This window comes from Marmota flaviventris, chromosome 1, assembly GCF_047511675.1.
Source record: "Marmota flaviventris isolate mMarFla1 chromosome 1, mMarFla1.hap1, whole genome shotgun sequence".
Taxonomy (NCBI): Eukaryota; Metazoa; Chordata; class Mammalia; order Rodentia; family Sciuridae; genus Marmota; species Marmota flaviventris.
The window spans coordinates 108,218,929-108,238,817 of NC_092498.1; the positions used below are offsets into that span (position 1 = coordinate 108,218,929).

The window sequence follows — 19,889 nt, forward strand, 5'->3', positions numbered from 1 at the left end:
TCAGATAAAATGTGCCACACACTGTCATTGCTCATAGCTCCAGTGGAAGAGGTGTTATTCAAAAGGAAAGGTAGCAGAACCTGGGAATGATTGCATTTAAAGAAAACAACATCATCATGACTCAATAAAGGAACTAAAATGAAGCTTTTCCCTCCTCTGTCTCTACCCCATAAACTCTCTATGGGGAGTTGAGCACTCTTCTTCTCTTGAGAGTCAGCATCCTCATCATAAAGCAGGGCTGGGGCTCATGGGTGCCATTAGGGTCTGCCATCATTAGCACAGGTGGCTAGATCATCCAAAGCCCAATCTACATGTACAGAGATAGCTCATGGGGAACAATGGACATTGACAATTGCCCCAAAATACCCAATGGAACTAAGTATACTATCCCACCCTTTCCAATGAGGGAGTCACCATCACTCAAACTCTCTGCATTTAAAAGGTAAGAGTGTGGGCAACTGGGATAGATGCTTCAGCATTAATCAATATTTTATAATTTTCATGTGTTGATCCTAACTTTGCTTAAACTCCTGGGAACTGTCTGTTTTAACATAGAATATAAAATATTAACAAACTGAATCAGAAATCAGTTCTCATTGACTGTATCCTGAACAGGACATGCCTGCATTTAATGGCTATTCATGAGCTCTCTACTCTTGTTTCCACACACTAAAATAGTTGATACAATCAGGAATATTACTAACACTAATCATTGCAGACCTTAAAGTCATTTCCTTTGTTTGCTACCAATAACTCCAATGTTTCAACAAAACCAGGCTGCAATAACCTCAGAAAGAAATAGCAGAGGTGGTTTCTGGCACAGCCAAATCATTGGTGATTACTGGAAAGAAATTAGAAGCTACTCTTTGCCAGTGTCATAAAATATACAATATTTAGAAAGCAGATAATTTCATTTGGTAGTAACAATTACAGCACAGTTAATATGTACCCTTGGCTTCATTTCTTCAGATTTTCATCACCCTTTCTCATTATATATTAAGGAAAACTCAGAAACCAGAGGGTAGCATGTTCAATAGAGTGTCATCCAAGTCAATCAATATTTGATTTAATAGAACCTAAACAGAAGACCACTATCTGTAATGACATGTAAGTCATACTAAGTTATTTAGAATTGACCTGAAGCATCTGTTCTAGGTCCCATTATACAGATTTCTGTATCATCAGTCATGAAAATGCCAACATTCTCATCTGCCAATCTCCACACAACCAATGGGATTCTCATTATACCAAGAAAGATCAGGAAAATTCAAATGCAAAAGAAAGTCTTTTTTTCTATAAACCATTGTACTTCCAAAGGAATAAACTTAACAATCATGGGCATTTATAATTGTCTCAGAGATACACACACAGTCTCACACACACACACACACACACACACACACACACACACACAATTTGCTGAAAATCATCTAGACCACATTAAGACAAAAATCCATTAGGGTAAAAAAAAAAATAACTACCAAAGACAATACACTTGGGAATTATCACTAGATGTTTTTTTTAGTTCAATCAGAATACTAGGACTGAAAAAATAAACAAATAAAACACACATGTAATATATATAAATATTATGTTCAAGCCAAGAATGCAAAATAATTCCTTTCTTACCCTTTTATTTTTCTTGTTTTCTTCTTCTTTTTTTTTTAAATTTTATCTCCCCACAATATCCAGGCAACAGGTATTGTCCATGTTTACCAAACTATCTCAGATGAAGCTCAGGATGACTCATCTGAAAAGTTCTTTCCTGAAAGCTCATCCATGTATCACCTCCACAAGGAGATATGAGGTTCCTGGGAGACATCTAGCAGGAAGCATCACCCAGAATTATTCAGCTTTATGGGAGGCCATCCTTCAAAGGAGTTATGCTCACCAGGTAATTATAGCCCCACAATATATCATCCAGAGGAGTGAATATTCTCAGTCAAGCACATAAGGGGATTATTCTCATTATGACATGAAAAAAATTTTCTTACACTTCTCACTCTAGATGTAGGGTCAAAAATTTAGCAGTAGCAAGTCATTTGTTCAGTCTATCTCTAGATATACATATTTACAATGTAGAGTCATAAAAAGTTGCCTTGCACACACTTGGGCAAACTCACACATGTGCACACACATACACCATGGACAAAATTAAGTGCATTAGGGTCAAAAGAGGATTGCTGAAGAACTGGAATTTTGCTTCTTAACCCTTTTCCTATCTCTTCCCTTTTTCACCTACAAGAGAAGCACAGATGCCCCTTAAGTTGGAGACCCCTGTAAGAGGCAAATCACTCCATCTGAATGCCAGCATAGACCTCATCTTCTCTGTCCAGAACTTCCTCTTTGTTTCTTACAAGGGAGCTGCTCTCTCCTCTGGCTCTGCTGGGCCCCCATGCCTTGATTCTTAGCAGCACCAGCTTGTATGCCCCAGAGCCCTGAGTCAGAGCTTTAATGAGGCTCAGTGATGTCGTGCATGTGGCATTTGAGCAGAACTGGGTGAGGCAATCCCTAGAGTGTCTTTCCTGGGGGCAGGGGCTGGGCTTAGCCCTCTCGGTTCTTCACATCCTCTAGCCCACAGAACCTCCTACAGAAGGAGATCAGTCTGTGTGCCCAGCGAGTGGCAATGGACCAGAAGCCAGGGAGAGGGAGTACAAGGGAAGAGCTGTGCCTAGCTATAGTAGAGGAGGCCCTCTGCTCTTCTCTTTCTGTACTTCTTGTCTCTTTTGCTTTCTTTTCCTTATTATTTCCTTCCTTCCTTCTTCTCCGCCTCTCCCTCCCTCCTTCCCTTATCTATTTTTTCCCTTAACATTAGTTGTTTTAATTCCATCAGTCAAGATTCAGACTTTAGAAAATTAATTATCATTTCAGGAAACCTATTTACCATACATCATGCTGACCACAGTTAACAATAATGTATTGTAAACCTGAACACTGCTGGGATACTATTTTTTAAATGCTCTGACCACAAAAAAAAAAAAAAGTGCGTGAGGTAAGGGATATGTTAATTAGCTTGATTTAGCTCTTCCACATTGTATACCTTTAAGGAGACATGATGTTGGGCACAACAAATAGATATAATTTTTATTTGTCAATTAAAATAAATGTATCGCATGTGGTTAAATATACAAAATATTGTGTATTATATATGGACATAAATTCTTTTACCATATTTATTAAATTTTAAGATCCCAAAAAGGATCTTTACAAACAAGTACCTTAGCCTGTGCCTGCAATTCCAGTCACTTGGAGGCTGAGGCAGGAGAATCATAAGTTCAAAGCCAGCCTAGAGGACCCTATGTTCAATTCCCAGTACAGCCCTTCCCCAATGAAAAAAGTCCCACAACAATAACAAAACATCATGGTTATTACCCCTGAGGAAGAAGTAAGGAGAGAATAGGATCAGTTGGGCTTACAGAGACAGTATCAGCTGTATTTCTTAGAAATTAATAAAAAAAGATATGATGAAAACATCAACCTTTATTAACAAAAATATGACCATTTTTCTTTATTTTGCCCTTTTCTATGAATTAGAACTAGTGAAACTATGCAAAAAAGAAAAAAACCCTCAAGTGCAGCAGTATTTGAAGAGTAGAGTCCCCAGGGTAGAGGTGGGGCATTAGAGATCAGCAGCTCTCCTCACACATGCATTACCCACATACTGTAACCCCTGCTCAGCTACAAGAAAGACAAAAGAATGTCTATTAACATGGGGCACATTAAGATGGAAAAAGATATGACTTAACCTGAGAAAACAGAGCAATGGCCATGGTAGAGGCAGAAATAAGGCCCAAGGGAGCAGCAGAGAATAAAGGGCTAGGTCTGCAGGTGGTAAACATCCCAGAGGTACATCCCCTTTGAACCTGAGCCCTGAGCTCATGCACAATCATGAAGCAAATCCTGTTCTAATACCATAGAAAGTATGGGCTACAGGCTCAAGGATAGTCCTCAATTTCTGCCTACCCTGCTGCTAAGCCCAGGGAGAAAAAAGAAAACTGCCTTTGTCAGTTTCAGGAAGAATAAAATTCATTTTATATGAAACACATTGTTATTTATCTGACTGTTACCATGGGGAGACAGGAAGAATGTCTGGCACGAGCTGGCTTCATGTACATGGCCCTGGACATTCGCAGCCATGTGATGGAACAAGGTAGCAAGAGGCCCAGCCATGGGGTGGATACTGAAAACCAGATGAACAAGGACATATCCGGGGGAGAGCCCCAGTGCAGGAGGCTCCATCTTATCATGTTGGATTTCCTTTCTTAACAATCTAGTCCAAAGCAAAAGCCAAAAAGTGTAGGAGAATGGAGGACACCACAGTGGGAAGAGATGAGGTCTGAAAGGTGAGGAAGCCAGAGGAGGATCTGCCTTCCTGCAGCCAGCCAGGCTGGTGATGGCTCTAAGCTCTGGAGGACACAACTGGGCTTGCCTCTGGGCAACATCTGTCTCGAAAGGGGTGGAACAGGACCACAAGCCATAAGATCAGGGAGAAGGCTGAGGAGGCTGTGAAGACTGCACTGGGAGGCAAGCTGTCCAGAGGTCTGGGCAATGTGGCAGCAACAGGGCTGTGCCATGTGATAAGAGTACAGATGTTTCCTAATGGCAGTGGATGTGACTCAATGGATCACAGATGGCGAGGGAGACAAAAGAAGAAGCAAAAAGGTCTCCAAGCCTTTTGCCTAAGCATGGGAGATGGCAGAGGTACCATTTCCCAGAAGAAAAAGGATGCCCAGGGATTGGGAGCTATAATTTTCATCTCTTCCTTGTGTCTGAAGCAATTTAAACCAATCTGCATGAGGTAAGTAAGATTCTAGTTTTATACTCACCTATCAGAAAGCAGGGAGAAATCTATAAAGGAAATAAGGACATTAGAAATAACAGAGGATTTTAAGAGAACACGGAAAACTGGTGTTTGAAGGGGACACTGTCTACCTCCAAAATCCCTAAAAATATGACATTTTCAGTCAAGAGGTTAAAAATATACATGTCTTTGCTTCACTTTGAGAGCTGGCAGGCATTGTCTGTAAAGTTCAGGCTCAAGTTACATACTATAGGCTGAGCACCTGATATAGTTCAGATCTGGAATATGCCATATAAGCCCATGTATTAAATACTTGATCCTCAGCTTGGTTTCATTGGGTGATTGTGGAAACTTCAGGAGGTGAGGACTAGTGGAAGAAAGTTAGCTCCCTGGGAGCATGCCCCTGATGGGAATATTGACACCCTGACCCCATACCATTTTTCTTTGCTCCCTGGCTGCCACGAGGTAAGCAGCTTCCTCAACATGTTCCCCCTTTAATAGACTACCTCATCACTACCCCCCCCCCAGTCAAGGGGTTAACCCACAAAATTCTGAAATATCCAAAACTGTAAGCCAAAATAAATTTTCCTTTTTTTCCTGTTGATTATCAGGTATTTTGTTACAGTAACAGAAAGTGACTAACATAGCATCTCTAATCAGAAAATATGAAATATAAAATCTGCAACCTCTTGGGCATTGACATGATGTTCAAAATGTTTCAAATTTTGGAACATTTCAGATGCCAGACTTTTAAACTAGGGATTTGAAACATGTAAAGTCTACACAAATATTCCAAAGTATGAAAAACTGCAAAATCTAAAATGCTTCTGGCCTTAAGCATCTTGGATAAGGGAAACTAACCACTGTAAAATTTGAGTGCTTTCTGGAAAAAAATTATTGAAGCTTTAAACACAAAACCCTTCTCTTATGGTTTCCAGATTTGTCTAAGAAATGTATGATGTAAATATTTTAGGCACGCTACTGTCAATGGCCAAACAGGTATGCAAAGAACCTTGGGATAATTTTCCTGCATTGCATACTGAGGTCTATTTTCTTCTCATACTTTGGTAGGAGTTTTATATGCAAGGTGCTAGATTAGAAATGGAAACTTGAGCAAGTATCTTAAGGTACTGATGGCACAATTCTTGTCAAATGTATTATGTTAAAAGCCATTATAATGCCATACAATTTGATGCACTAATACCTTTGCAGGTTTTTTTTTTTTTTAAATAGAACCTCCCAAAGAGGGGGAAAAGGCTTCTGGGACAAAGGTGGCCTTTCACATTACTTAAACCTAAGAAAAGAAGCCACAAGTGACAGGTAGAGATAAACCTTTACTGAATGCTCACCATAAGCTCATCTGGTGTTTCATGCTCATTTGGTATTGTTAAGTCCTCCTAAGGGCATTGGCAGTGAGGACCCTGAACTCATTGTTTAAATGTCTAAGATGAGGTTCTGAGAGATCATAGGGATGTGTGAGTGCTTAAGTCAGAATCCAATTTCAAGCAAACAAAACCAAAAGCCATGCTTTTCCTTTTTATACCTGTGTTGTTTTGTTGTTTGTTTGTAGTGCTGGGGATAAAAACCAGGGCCTCTATAAAAGTACTCTACCTCTGAGCTACACCCTCAGCTTTTCTTTTATGGAAGATCGATCATCCAGCCTTAACTATTAAGAGATCACAACAGATTGCAAATGACCTGAGCTAAATTAGGAAAAGCACAACAGTATGCATGCCATCGTCGGTGTGATATGAAGTCCAGATGTACATAATGAGAAAGGCTAGAAGTGACAAGAAATGGTGTTAACACCAGGCATTCAATATGATTCCTTCACTTGACTCTTAAAACTTTTCACATGCTATTTATTTAATAATTTTAAATATGAATCACTTTCTAAAAGTACAAGCTATAGTTTTAAAGTAACTTTACAAAATTGATTTCTAACAAAAATGAGTTCTACCCCATAAGCATGTAGCTCAACCCTGGGGACATATTTTCTGGTTTTCAATTTGTGAACATTCCAAACACAAAGTGGATTTGAACTTAACCAGCCCTGAGCATCCTGAAGGGCTGTGCTGTGTTTCCATGCTGTGGAAACACTGACACCGTGTGGCAGAGTCTGCTCCATACATGCTGGAGACCAGTGCCTAATGGAACAGATAAAGGCTGTCCGGAATACATGGGACTCTGTGCAGCTAAAATGAGGGAATTTCCTTTACAATGTATTTTTAAATAACTTTTTATGAAACTGTCCCTTTACTACTGGGCTTCCCTGTTAATTCCTGGGCTCCTGAGTGCCTGAGCCCAACATTGCAACAGCCTCCTTCAGAGTAATGGCTCCTGAGGGAGTGGAGGAACACTCCAATATGAACTCAAGAAATCTTATTAGGGCTTTTGATATGAAAATCACTTCTAAAGGAGAGACTCCTTCCACGGTAGGGAATTGAGCACTGGGAAAACAGACTACTCCAACACTTCATGAACAGGGTCAGCAGACAAAATGCCTCCAGTTTATTTTTATTTTTTAATTGAGGCAGTCATTTTTTTTAATCATTCATCAAAGGACTGTGAATTTATGGTAGCAAGTAAGACCATGTTATTTGATAAACCTCACATTAACAAATTTCAGATTGTTCATATTTAAAGAATTTGTTTTTAACCAAGGGATGGGCCCCATATTAGGTCAGTTACTTCCAGTGATTAATTTTAGAAAAAGGCCCATTACAACTTGCTCAACAATGCCTGTTAATAACTGATACCCTAGTGAACATTTCCTTTCATGGATACAGAAAACAGAACTTCCTAGAAAATTTAAAATTCCAGGAAAACTACTGGAAATTATTTGAAAGGTGAGTACATTTACTATGATACAAGCAACCTTTGATTAAGAAAATGAAGGTATATCTTGGAATAGACTAAACTTCATTTTCCAGGAAATTAACTTTTCCAGGGAAAATAGGATTACTTTGACCAGTGTAGACTAGGGTACATTTTTTAAAATGCAAATCTACTCTCTGATTATATACAATAAACCACTTAAACTTTTTCAAGAAAAAATAATTGAACAATAATGCCAGCAAATTTTAATAAACTCAGTCAATTTGACTCACCATTTCAGAATGTTTCCTATGGATGTTAGGTGAGTTATATAATTGCTAGTCCTTAAAACGAGCCTGCAGGGTGGAAATTATTTTGCAGATAGAGGAAAATGAAGATAGACAGGCTCCCCTGCTGGGCTGGAATCCCAAGGCTCAGCTTTCACACCCTTATTGCTTAGGCCTGCATTCAGCTTCCCCCAGGTGCTGCCTCTCTGCTCCTTAAAGGGATTGTCTTAGAGGCTGAAACAGTTATCATGTTTGCCTAAAGGCACAGTTAGCCCAACAGCAGGGGGAGCCCCAGAGCAGCAAATAGTCATCACTGCAACTCTTCTTGTAAAGCACAGCCCTACTCTTTGTGGGTCTACAAGAAGGGGGAAATTCATAAGGAGAAGGAACTGGTTTACCTTTTATCACTGGATCTACACACTAGGAGTTAGTCTCACAGAGCACACAGTAGAGGGGTGGGGAGAAGAGTTGCCTCTGGACCCCTTAAAAGGGAGGATTTTGAAAGCTACTAAAGTTCCTATTGACTATGCCTGCTAATGCCTTCCCATTCTGAGTCCATTCAGGATGTACGGATCAAAAAAATCTGCATACTAGAAGTCAATAAAAATTTTATAGAAACAACTAGTAGAGTGTTTTTGGGGGGCAGGTGTGGAATACCAGGGATTGAACTAGGGGCACTCGACCACTGAGCCACATCCCCAGCTTTATTTTATATTTTATTTAGAGCAAGGTCTCACTGAGTTGCTTAGTGCCTGGCTTTTACTGAGGCTAGCTTTGAACTTGGGATCCTCCTGTATCAGCCTCCAGAGCCGCTGGGATTATAGGTGTGTGCCACAGTGCTTGGCTAGAGGGCTTTAAGAACTGTTATATTTGAGCTTGGTGGAACACTCCTATAATCCATTAATTGGGAGGCTGAAGCAGGAAGATGGCAATTTCCAGAACAGCCTCAGCAACTTAGTGAGACTCTCTGTCTTAACGTTAAAAATAAAAAGGCCTAGGGATGTAGCTCAGAGGTAAAGTGCCCCTGGGGTTCAATCTATAGTACCACACACACAGAGGGGAAAACTTTTTTTTAAATAGAAAGAAAGGTTATATCATCAACACACTTGATAGAAGAGGAACATGGTAAACAAACATGTCAATGAACTGGATTAACCAATCAGCTTCTGGAAATGGAATTTTTCTGTCTATATAAGAAGATTAAATGAAATCATATAATGAGTGCCTAAACTAGGCAGGATTGGTATGGCAGTTAAGGTCAGAGCAGCTATCATTGTTTTATTACGTATAGTCCTTCCCTAAGTTTGAAATCATTAAATTCTTAGGTCCAAGCCAATGAATAATCTGCCACATTGAAGTTTCATTTATGGACTTTGACTTACAGAAGAGTCACACTTAATATTTCTAAATAGAAAAAAATGCATCCTAGAGCACATTCCATATCAGTGTATAATGATCTCCTGCCTCCTCTTTCATACTTCACAGTAGTTCAACCATGTGACTATACAATAGTTTAATCTACCAATCCCCTACTGATGAGGCAGTCATTTTATCTCTTATTATTATAATACTATAATAAATAACTTGTGCATGAATCATTTTAGATTTTTGCCAGTGAGTTTTTTGACAGATTTTTAAATATAGAACTTCTCAGCCAATGAGTAAATCCATGTACAATGTGGCTAGATATTGTCAAATTCCCCACTATAAATGTTATAGCATTTTGCATTATGCTCAGCAACATATATAAGGGTCCCATAGCTTAGTCAACAGAATTTATTGACAAACTTTTGGGGTTGCCAGTCTAATAGGAGATACTTGGAAGTTTATTATAGAGGTAATTAACATTCATCATTATGTGTAAATCTAAACAGTTTTTACAGATCAATTTTTGTTTGTTTTCTCTGAATCTTTTGTTAATACCTATTTAGGGCAGGATGTCATCATCTTCTCTTTCTAAAAGCTACTCATCCTCTTAGCATTTGAATTTTTACTTTAAGAATACTATTTCTTCTTTCTCTTTCCCTCTCTCATTCAAGAAGATTTTTTGTTACTTTTCCCTCAAGTCTAATTTATCAATGTTTTTCCTTACCACATCTGGATTTTGAGTCCTATTAGGAAAATATTTCCCACTCTCAGTTTAGAGATGAATTAAGCTTTCTGCTTAGTAATATGCATGGTTTCAATCTGTACATTTAAATTTCTGATCCACTTGATTTTTTTCCTGGCATATTCTGTGAAAATATACAGTTTTATTTTTAATGGCTATTCAATGATCCCAACTTTATCTATTAATAAGTTCATTTCCCTCCACTGACTTGATATGCAGACTGATTTCTTTGTATACCATGTTTCTGTATGTAATTGTTGTTAGATTTTCCTATTCTATTGTTTTACTGCACTATCTACCCATTTTAATTAAGAAAGGCTTTAAAATCTATTCAAAAAAGCTAGTAAGGCTTATCCATCCCTCATGCTTTTCAGAGTTTTCCAGGCTAATTTTGCATGTTTATTATTCTAGTAAATTTTATAATCAATTTATTTAGTTCTAAAACAAAACCTCAGTGATATAATGATATTGAGTCATCCTAGCTAAAAGTGCAGTATAAGCCAGGCATGGTGGCACATGCCTGGAAACCCAGAGGCTCTGGAGGCTGAGACAGGACGATCACGAGTTCAAAGCCAGCCTCAGCAGAGGCAAGATGCTAAGCAACTCAGTGAAACCCTGTATTTGAATAAAATATAAAATAAGGCTGGGTGTCCCTGAGTTCAATACGGGTACCAAAAAAAAAAAAAAAAAAAAAAAAGCAGCATGAGTTTCCATTTTGTGCAGTTCTATTGTTCTATATATTTGTAGAATTTTTTTATACTTTTTCTCATACTGTTTTGGATAATTCCTATAAAGTTTTTGCTTAGGTACTATCTATCTTTGTATCCATACATACATCCATTTATCCATGTCATGAATGTATTCTTCTGTTCTATGTGGCGGCGGGGGGTGGGGGGTGGAACAACTCACACAAATTAGCACTGCTCACTATAAAATTTATGATGACATTCATTTCTGTAGAAAAAGTTATAATACTTGGTTACATTATAATAGCCAAAAGGTACCAGATGCCAAGTCCTTCAATGAAATTAAATAGATTCCCTACTGAAACACAAGAAGTTTGTAGAGTATCTGAAATACTGAAAAGTTTTCCAACAGTTCTTGGATGAAATTGAGGATAATAAAAAACAAGCCCTACACACTAATGAGTCAAAGAGCATATCAAATCATCCTCAAATCAATTTAAGTCTGTTTTATAGCAGAGAAAACAGCATTTCTTGGTGTGATTAGTTCAGGAAAAGAAGTGCTTAAGATTACACCTAAAAAAGCCAGTGAGAAGGCTGAGGCAGGAGGCTCCAAAGTTTGAAGCCAGCCTCAGCAACTTAACAAGACCCTGTCTGAAATTTAAAAACTGAAAGAGCTAGGGATGTAGCACCCCTGGGTTCAATCCCCAGTAGGTTAAAAAAAAGGGGGGAGGAGGAGGAGGAAGAAAGAAAAGGAAGAGATTTTCTTTACAAGCTTTCATTCAGGCTAATATGGGTTCCTATGGGAAAAGGTCATGAACACATCTATGTACAGCTGCTCAATGCATGGGCTCAAGATAGGCCTTTATTTCCAGTACATACATTAAATCCTTAAGACTGAAAACATTCACCAACAAGATTGATTGTAACGAAAACTCAGGTCTAATTTTCCCACAGTGCATTAAAATGAGGCCAATAGAAGTTTAGGGGAAATGACATTAAATGCAAAGCATTAAATTAATGTGCAAGGAAATTATATCAACAAACCTACTTCTGGATGCAAAGTAAGATCACTTATCATAGGTACATCTTAGTAACTTACATTTAAAAGCATAATTAGACTTTTGGGAACCAAAGTAAATTTGACCTTTTTTTTTTGGTCCAACGAAATGGGCTTATTTTCCCAATTAGCTTATGTGACAGAGATTTTCCATAAACTGAATGAGTTTAATCTGATTAACCCAACATTTTGTTAAATATAAATCCAAGCTCTTGACAAAAACAGATTCCCAGTTTAAAATAACAATTTAAAAAATCATTAAAACACACGTATTTGCAAAAATTAGTAAAAGCTAACAAAATTACTGATGAAATATATGGTTCAGAAAGTATCTATTAGCAAAAGAACAATGAGTATAATGATCATCAGAGAAGTCTTGATACTGTATTTTTTTCATATACCTCCCAGAACTCAATAATTCCAAATCTTGGCTAATGACAAATTTTAAAGACAACTACACATGGCTAGGAGAACATTAAAAATAATTTTGATCACAGAGCACTTTGCTTTTGGTCTATTATCTTGAAAGACTCCAAAAGAATTGAAATGTACTAACATAACAAAACTTTTCCATTTTCATACACTATTTACATAAAATGTTCCTGGAGCTTATATCAATAAAACTGAAAGGAGAAATAGAATTAATGTTGAGCCTTTCCAGTTTTATTAATATATCCTGTTCATCAATAAATGGAATAAATAAAAAACCGTAATTTTATTAAGAAACATCTTTTCAAGAAAAATTTACTTTGTGTTTAACAATTATGTATCAACAAATATATTTAGAATGTTTTAATTTACTTTACAATTGTTAAAAGAACTTAATCCAGAAAAAATATTTTATAGATTTATGATGGGGGAATGACAAAATCTAATTTAGATTTTTTATATCATGTTTTATTTCAAGTCTCTATAAAAGATTTTTGAGTGTAAAATGTATGTTGAATAGAATAAAATTTGACAAGGGCTGATGTGGAAATGTGAAAAATAAACTAATAATGCAAAATTTTATTCTGATATGGAAAAGTTTGTTCAGGTAACTTTTAATGGGAAAATATCTAACTTTAATTAGATATGTTTAAAATGTCAAAATTTATAAAATATCATGAATTATATTCTTTCAAGTATTTAAAATTACAAGGAAGTTTTTTTATATGCCAAATTTCAATTATGAGGGCATAGCCACTTTAAAAATATTCTTTGAACATCGATGTAGCAGTGTCCCTGTAGCATGCTCTTTTTAGGTCTTTAGGGAATAGACCGAGAAGGGGAATAGCTGGGTCAAATGGTGGCTCCATTCCCAGCTTTCCAAGAAATCTCCATACTGCTTTCCAAATTGGCTGCACCAATTTGCAGTCCCACCAGCAATGTACAAGTGTACCCTTTTCCCCACATCCTCGCCAGCACTTGTTGTTGTTTGACTTCATAATGGCTGCCAATCTAACTGGAGTGAGATGGTATCTTAGGGTGGTTTTGATTTGCATTTCTCTGACTGCTAGAGATGGTGAGCATTTTTTCATGTACTTGTTGATTGATTGTATGTCCTCCTCTGAGAAGTGTCTGTTCAGGTCCTTGGTCCATTTGTTGATTGGGTTGTTTGTTCTCTTATTGTCTAATTTTTTGAGTTCTTTGTATACTCTGGATATTAGGGCTCTATCTGAAGTGTGAGGAGTAAAGATTTGTTCCCAGGATGTAGGCTCTCTATTTACCTCTCTTATTGTATCTTTTGCTGAGAAAAAACTTTTTAGTTTGAGTAAGTCCCATTTGTTGATTCTAGTTATTAACTTTTGTGCTATGGGTGTCCTATTGAGGAATTTGGAGCCCGACCCCACAGTATGTAGATCGTAGCCAACTTTTTCTTCTATCAGACGGCGTGTCTCTGATTTGATATCAAGCTCCTTGATCCATTTTGAATTCACTTTTGTGCATGGCGAGAGAAAGGGATTCAGTTTCATTTTGTTGCATATGGATTTCCAGTTTTCCCAGCACCATTTGTTGAAGATGCTATCCTTCCTCCATTGCATGCTTTTAGCCCCTTTATCAAATATAAGGTAGTTGTAGTTTTGTGGATTGGTTTCTGTGTCCTCTATTCTGTACCATTGGTCCACCCGCCTGTTTTGGTACCAGTACCATGCTGTTTTTGTTACTACTGCTCTGTAGTATAGTTTGAAGTCTGGTATCGCTATACCGCCTGATTCACACTTCCTGCTTAGCATTGTTTTTGCTATTCTGGGTCTTTTATTCTTCCATATGAATTTCATGATTGCTTTCTCTATTTCTACAAGAAATGCCGTTGGGATTTTGATTGGCATTGCATTAAACCTATAGAGAACTTTTGGTAATATCGCCATTTTGATGATGTTAGTTCTGCCTATCCATGAACAGGGTATATTTTTCCATCTTCTAAGATCTTCTTCTATTTCTCTCTTTAGGGTTCTGTAGTTTTCATTGTATAAGTCTTTCACCTCTTTTGTTAGGTTGATTCCCAAGTATTTTATTTTAGCTAGACTGTGGAACCAACCTAGATGCCCTTCAATGGATGAATGGATAAAAAAAAATGTGGCATTTATACACAATGGAGTATTACTCTGCATTAAAAAATGGCAAAATCATAGAATTTACAGGGAAATGGATGGCATTAGAGCAGATTATGCTAAGTGAAGCTAGCCAATCCCTAAAAAACAAATGCCAAATGTCTTCTTTGATATAAGGAGAGTAACTAAGAACAGAGTAGGGTCGAAGAGCATGAGAAGAAGATTAACATTAAACAGGGATGAGAGGTGGGAAGGAAAGGGAGAGAGAAGGGAAAATGCATGGAAATGGAAGGAGACCCTCAGAGTTATACAAAAGTACATACAAGAGGAAATGAGGGGAAGGGGAAAAATAATACAAGGGGGACAAATGAATGTCAGTAGAGGGGGCAGAGAGAGAAGAGGGGAGGGGAGGGGAGGGGAGGGGGGATAGTAGAGGATAGGAAAGGCAGCAGAATATAACAGACACTAGTATGGCAATATGTAAATCAATGGATGTGTAACTGATGTGATTCTGCAATCTGTATATGGGGTAAAAATGGGAGCTCATAACCCACTTGAATCAAATTGTGAAATATGATATATCAAGAACTATGTAATGTTTTGAACAGCCAACAATAAAAAATTTAAAAAAAAATATTCTTTGAGAAAAACAGGACTGTGTGGCTTTCTATACCATCAGGCTACTTCTGATAATGCATGAAAATAATTTCAGAAAGTATAAATTCAATTAACCTAGTGAGGGATACTCTTGATCCTGCTGATAGGGAAAGAGAAGAAGAGAAACTAAAATACTCTACGTTTTCCAAAAATAGCGTGGGCAACTAAGAAAGAAGCTATATGCTGCTTTGTGAATCTATCAGACCACAAAAGTCAAGCCAAATGAAACCAAAGTAGTCTGTAATTGCATTGTCTGGAAGGCAGTGCAAAGCAAGGAGAAAGAAGTTCCATTGGGTTAGCAGAGGCACTTGCTGGCTGTTAGTACTTACATTCATGCCCCTTCCTGAAGCCAACTTCGAGGTGTCCTCATCGCTGTCAGGGCCTGACTGCCCAAGCTGCTCAGCCTGGAATACAGATAAGCATCCCACCATCAACTCCAGGTGGAAGTAAGTTCAAACAAAAAGTAAAGCCCTCCATAGCAATCATGGAGGCCAAAAAGGCCAGTGAGGCCCCAATTCCAAGCTTCAGAGTCTGCATTTGTGGTAGTAATCCAAGCCACTTCCTTCACCTTTTAAACTTGAAAACTGTTTTAAAACAACTCCTAACCAAAGGGCTCCCGGATTTGAAAAATCACAATTTTTAAACCCAAAACTCATAAAAACATGTTTTCTTTCTATTTCGCCAAGCATCTCCTTTAACTTTTAAAATATGCAATTTTCAAACAGTAGTGGGCTTGAACTGATGGAATTATCTAGGCAAAGCAATTAATTAATTACATTTTTAGGATTTTGAAGTTTTAATGTCTGCATAGCTAATAGAAAAGACATGAATAAGTCACCAAATATATCAGTCCTTATCCACAAAATGCAGATGATAATACACCATTGGCCATACAATCACCTGGGGTATAACTGCAAAATTCAATCTCCAGGCCTGAACCTGGCCTCCCACATGAGAATCTTTGGGGACAAAACCCAAGAATACAATTTTCACGATAGGTCTTAAACAGCCTCTGAAGTACTTTTGAACCATTGGTTTAGGAGAATAAATAATGTCAAAAATGACAAAACTCTGGGCTGGGGATGTGGCTCAAGCGGTAGTGCGCTCGCCTGGCATGCGCACGGGGTGCTGGGTTCGATCCTCAGCACCACATTATAAAAAAAAAAAAAGGTTGTGTCCACCGAAAAATAATAAAAATATTTTTAAAAATGACAAAACTCTCATGCTTTAAACATATTAAAACACAAAATTTCAAAACAAAAAAAGATGTTTGCCCTCATTTGTCCCCAAATTATGTCCCTTCAAGTATATTCTTTACTGAGATTTTACACACACACACACACACACACATATTCATACACACACACATTCATACACATTCCCAACACCCACACAGGTATGTATTTTTTTTTCCTTAAAGGTGATAGCAAATGTCACTTTAGTTTTAAATGTTCTGATAATTCTCCAAGAGTTTGTTCATTATTAAGTCACATGCAGATTATGTGGCATCACAGGATTTTAGAAATCTGTCTTTTCTATTGTGGTAGTAGAGGTGGAACCCAAGGCCTCAAACAGGCTAGGCAAGTACTCTTCCACTAAGCAATACCCCCAGCCCTTAGAAATAATTTCTAAAGCTATTTACTCCAAAGTCTTTTTATTATTGAAGACACTGAAACCTATATTTGTTAAGGACTATACAATGTAAATAGAAGTTATTAGCAAGGATTATGGAAAGTCAGGCCTGGGTTTAACTTTCAATGTTTATGAATTCTGACAATTATGAGTACTGTTATTAGATTTACATTATACATAAAGAAATTGCTTAACCTTAGTTTGTTCACCCACATAATGCAACTGATAATACCTTTTTCATCAAGTTCCTAGACAGATGAGGTTATATTTAGCACCAAATCTCAAACAATAAAAATGGAGAAAAACAAGGAGTTAAGAAGTTTAGCACAAAACTTTTTTTGTTTTAAGTTAACCATAAAAAAACCACACAGAACAAATAATCCAATAATGACAAGACTGAAAAAGGGATGCCCTAGGTAAAATAAAATTAAGAGAAAGTTATAAATGAAAGATGAAGTATGAAGGAAATAAAAAATAATTTTACTAAGTCCAAAACAGAGGAAAGATAGGTATGACATAAAGAAAATCCCCTTATAATGAGCAGACTAGACTTGCTGGGGTCTATCAGGAACCCCTTATGAACTCCCAGAAGCCATGTTAGTTGATCTCCAAGTCTCCAGCTCTTTAAACTCTTATTGTGCCAAAACAAAAGTATTCCTATATCTTTGACTTGCTTTGCTCCTAGTTCATCTCTCAGAAAGAAGAAAATGCAGAATGAGTGTTTGGTATCTCAGTATGAGGAATGAGGATAGGGAGGGGTTTACTGTGAAGTGGTAATGTGAAGACCAAGGAGGACACTGAATATAGTATAAGCAAATCTCTCACAACAGTTTTAGAAACACCAATAAACTTCATGAAGTGATGGAAAATGTAAACACAAAATTCTGATTCTGCAACTTCAAGTAATTCTGAAAGGAAAGGAAAAGAGGTCAGGAGGGCAGAGAGAGGAGAGGGGAGCATTGAAAAGAGGCAAGGAGGGAATGAGAGAGAGAGGAGTAGGGAGGGAAAAAGAGAAGGAAAAGAGAGAAATGCTCAAGGCTCAGAGATCTTACATAGAAAGATACACATCGAATACAAATTTTCAAAGGACACACAGGAAAAAGGGAAGAAGCACATATTATGGGTGGTAAACACAAGGGAATAACAAAACTACTACCAAAGCATCAGGTAGATGAAGAACCAAAAGCTGAGGTTGTAAGAAGCTCTAAAGACAGGAGGTCTCAGCTGGCTCAGCCTGGGTTTCACCACACCTTCCCCTTCAAACTACTCCTTCCTAACTTCCAATCTCCCATTTCCTAACAACCACCACCAGCGGGGAGGGGTTGCCTGGCTTCTGGTCAAAGACCTGCCCCTAACCCTGGGACCCTGAGCAAGCTATACTACTTCTTTGAACTTGAGCATCCTCATTAGCAAGCCCGGGGTGAATCATAGTTCCAACTCCTCAGGTTTCTGATGGTCAGGAAGTGAGATGTGCAGCCTCAGCCACAGATGCAAAGGAGTACAGATCTCCTCAATGGCCAGAAGGCACCTGAATGAATGTGAGCTTTTTTTGTCACCTCTTCCAAGTACACTGATGGAGGACACTTTCCAGCTAAGCTGATGGTATCAAGGCCTACCATTCAATGCAACAACTTTAGTTGGGGGGTGGGGGGTGTCTAACTGGATATTAGTAAAATATGCCTATAAACAAATATAATAGGGATAATAAGTATGTTCTTTTCTGAAAGTTAGTTAGATGGTTTTGAGACTCTTATAACTGATTAGAAAGAAAATCTTCATTTTTACTCTTTGAACTATGATTTAATGCTATAACATTTGATCTGAAATATGACTTTCAAGACTTATTTAAGAAATAATAACAAGATTCTTAAATTAACTTCTCATGTGGTATAGTCCCAAATTATATAATGAAGACCAAATACCACCTAAAAATCTAATCAAAAGCAAACAGTCTAGTTTGACAAGGGACTCGGTTACAAAGTGGCCTTAACGCTAGCTCTTAGATACCTCACGTGCTAAGTTTCGATGCTATAATTTATTTGAAGGAATATTTACCATTGTGTTTCAACTGAACTAAGATGTGCATTCATTCATTCACCCATCCTAAGGTATGTACTGTGCTTCAACCGCACACCAGGTCAGAGTATATACCTGGCAGAAGAAGGGCTCACAGCCTGGCCTCAGGCCCACAGGTTTCTTGTTCCAATAGTGAGTGAAACATCTTCCTTCTAGATACCTAACTGCTTTAGAGATCAAGTGTAGAAGCACAAAGCCACTCATTCCACACATTCCATTTACTTGAAGGAATTAATATTCCTAAATACTATTATTTTTAAAAATCATAAGATAGGTTCAGTATGAGTGAGGTAGAAATTCAGGAATACAGAAAAAGAAAGGCATACTGAGTCTCAAGAAAGAAGTATCCATAACCCTTACAAAAACCCATGAACTGTCAAAATGTAAAATAAGAAAGTAGGTGAGCAACCCAACTCAAATCCTTAATCCATGACCTAGGCTCCTGTCCTTGCCTGCAAAATGTAACATGCCAGGAGGGCGATACATAAACACAGGAAACACTGGCACAAAATTATGTAGACTCCACTTCTAGTTCAGCCCCTATCCATTGTTCCTCTATAATTATTAACACCCTACAACAAGGGTGTGCTGCTTCTCACTTTGGAGATTGTCCCCATTATCTCTTGAATATGCATTCCTTGCTTTTTACTATCAAGACAGCCCATATTCCCCTCTTAATGTTTATCTCCTTTCCTAAATAAATGTGTCTGTGTCTTGGACTGGCACATTCGGAAATTCTTTTCTGTAACATATGCCAAGGACCCCATTTGTCTTGAGTTGAGGTCCCATCTCTGGAAAGAACTCTTGTGACATAAGCATCTTCAGACACTGTTTTACATTATGCAAAGTCATGTGCATATGCAATCCATTACCTTGCTACTGCTTCTTTTATTAACTTTGAAAAATCCCAGAAATTTTTTCTTCTCTTTATCTGTCTCATCATTGCCAAGTGATGATTTTCTAAATGTTTCTGGGGGGGGAAAAAAGACATACTAAGTTATTTTTCAACATTTGAAATAAGAGATTAAATACTTTAAAAAATCTTAAGTAAATCCTTTATTCTTAAGCTGTTAGATCTTCTACAGGGGTAAATCACCAACTCTTTCTTGGAGCCACATCAAAGCTCTAAGACCAATTTAGGAAAGCATTTAAAGGTCTTACATATTTTTTTTGAGGTAGAATTGTCTCTGGTATGCTTAGACCCTTCTGGATACTAAAAAGTAAGTAAGTAA

General features: G+C 37.6%; 1 protein-coding gene across 8 annotated transcripts in view; it reads right to left on the minus strand.

The window, feature by feature from the left end:
• Cobl (cordon-bleu WH2 repeat protein) overlaps positions 1-19,889 on the minus strand; it is a 282,502-nt gene that overhangs the window by 165,138 nt on the left and 97,475 nt on the right. For 4 of the 8 annotated variants that reach the window (XM_071614776.1, XM_034637134.2, XM_071614770.1 and 1 more), the window contains exons 5-6: positions 19,530-19,627; positions 15,279-15,353 (exon numbers count right to left, since the gene is read on the minus strand). The exons of 2 other annotated variants lie outside the window; for them this stretch is intronic. In XM_071614776.1, the coding sequence (XP_071470877.1) occupies positions 15,279-15,353; positions 19,530-19,627 (173 nt within the window). The remainder of the gene's footprint in view (positions 1-15,278; positions 15,354-19,529; positions 19,628-19,889) is intronic. 2 more of the 8 variants (XM_071614773.1, XM_071614779.1) reach the window with 1 other exon arrangement.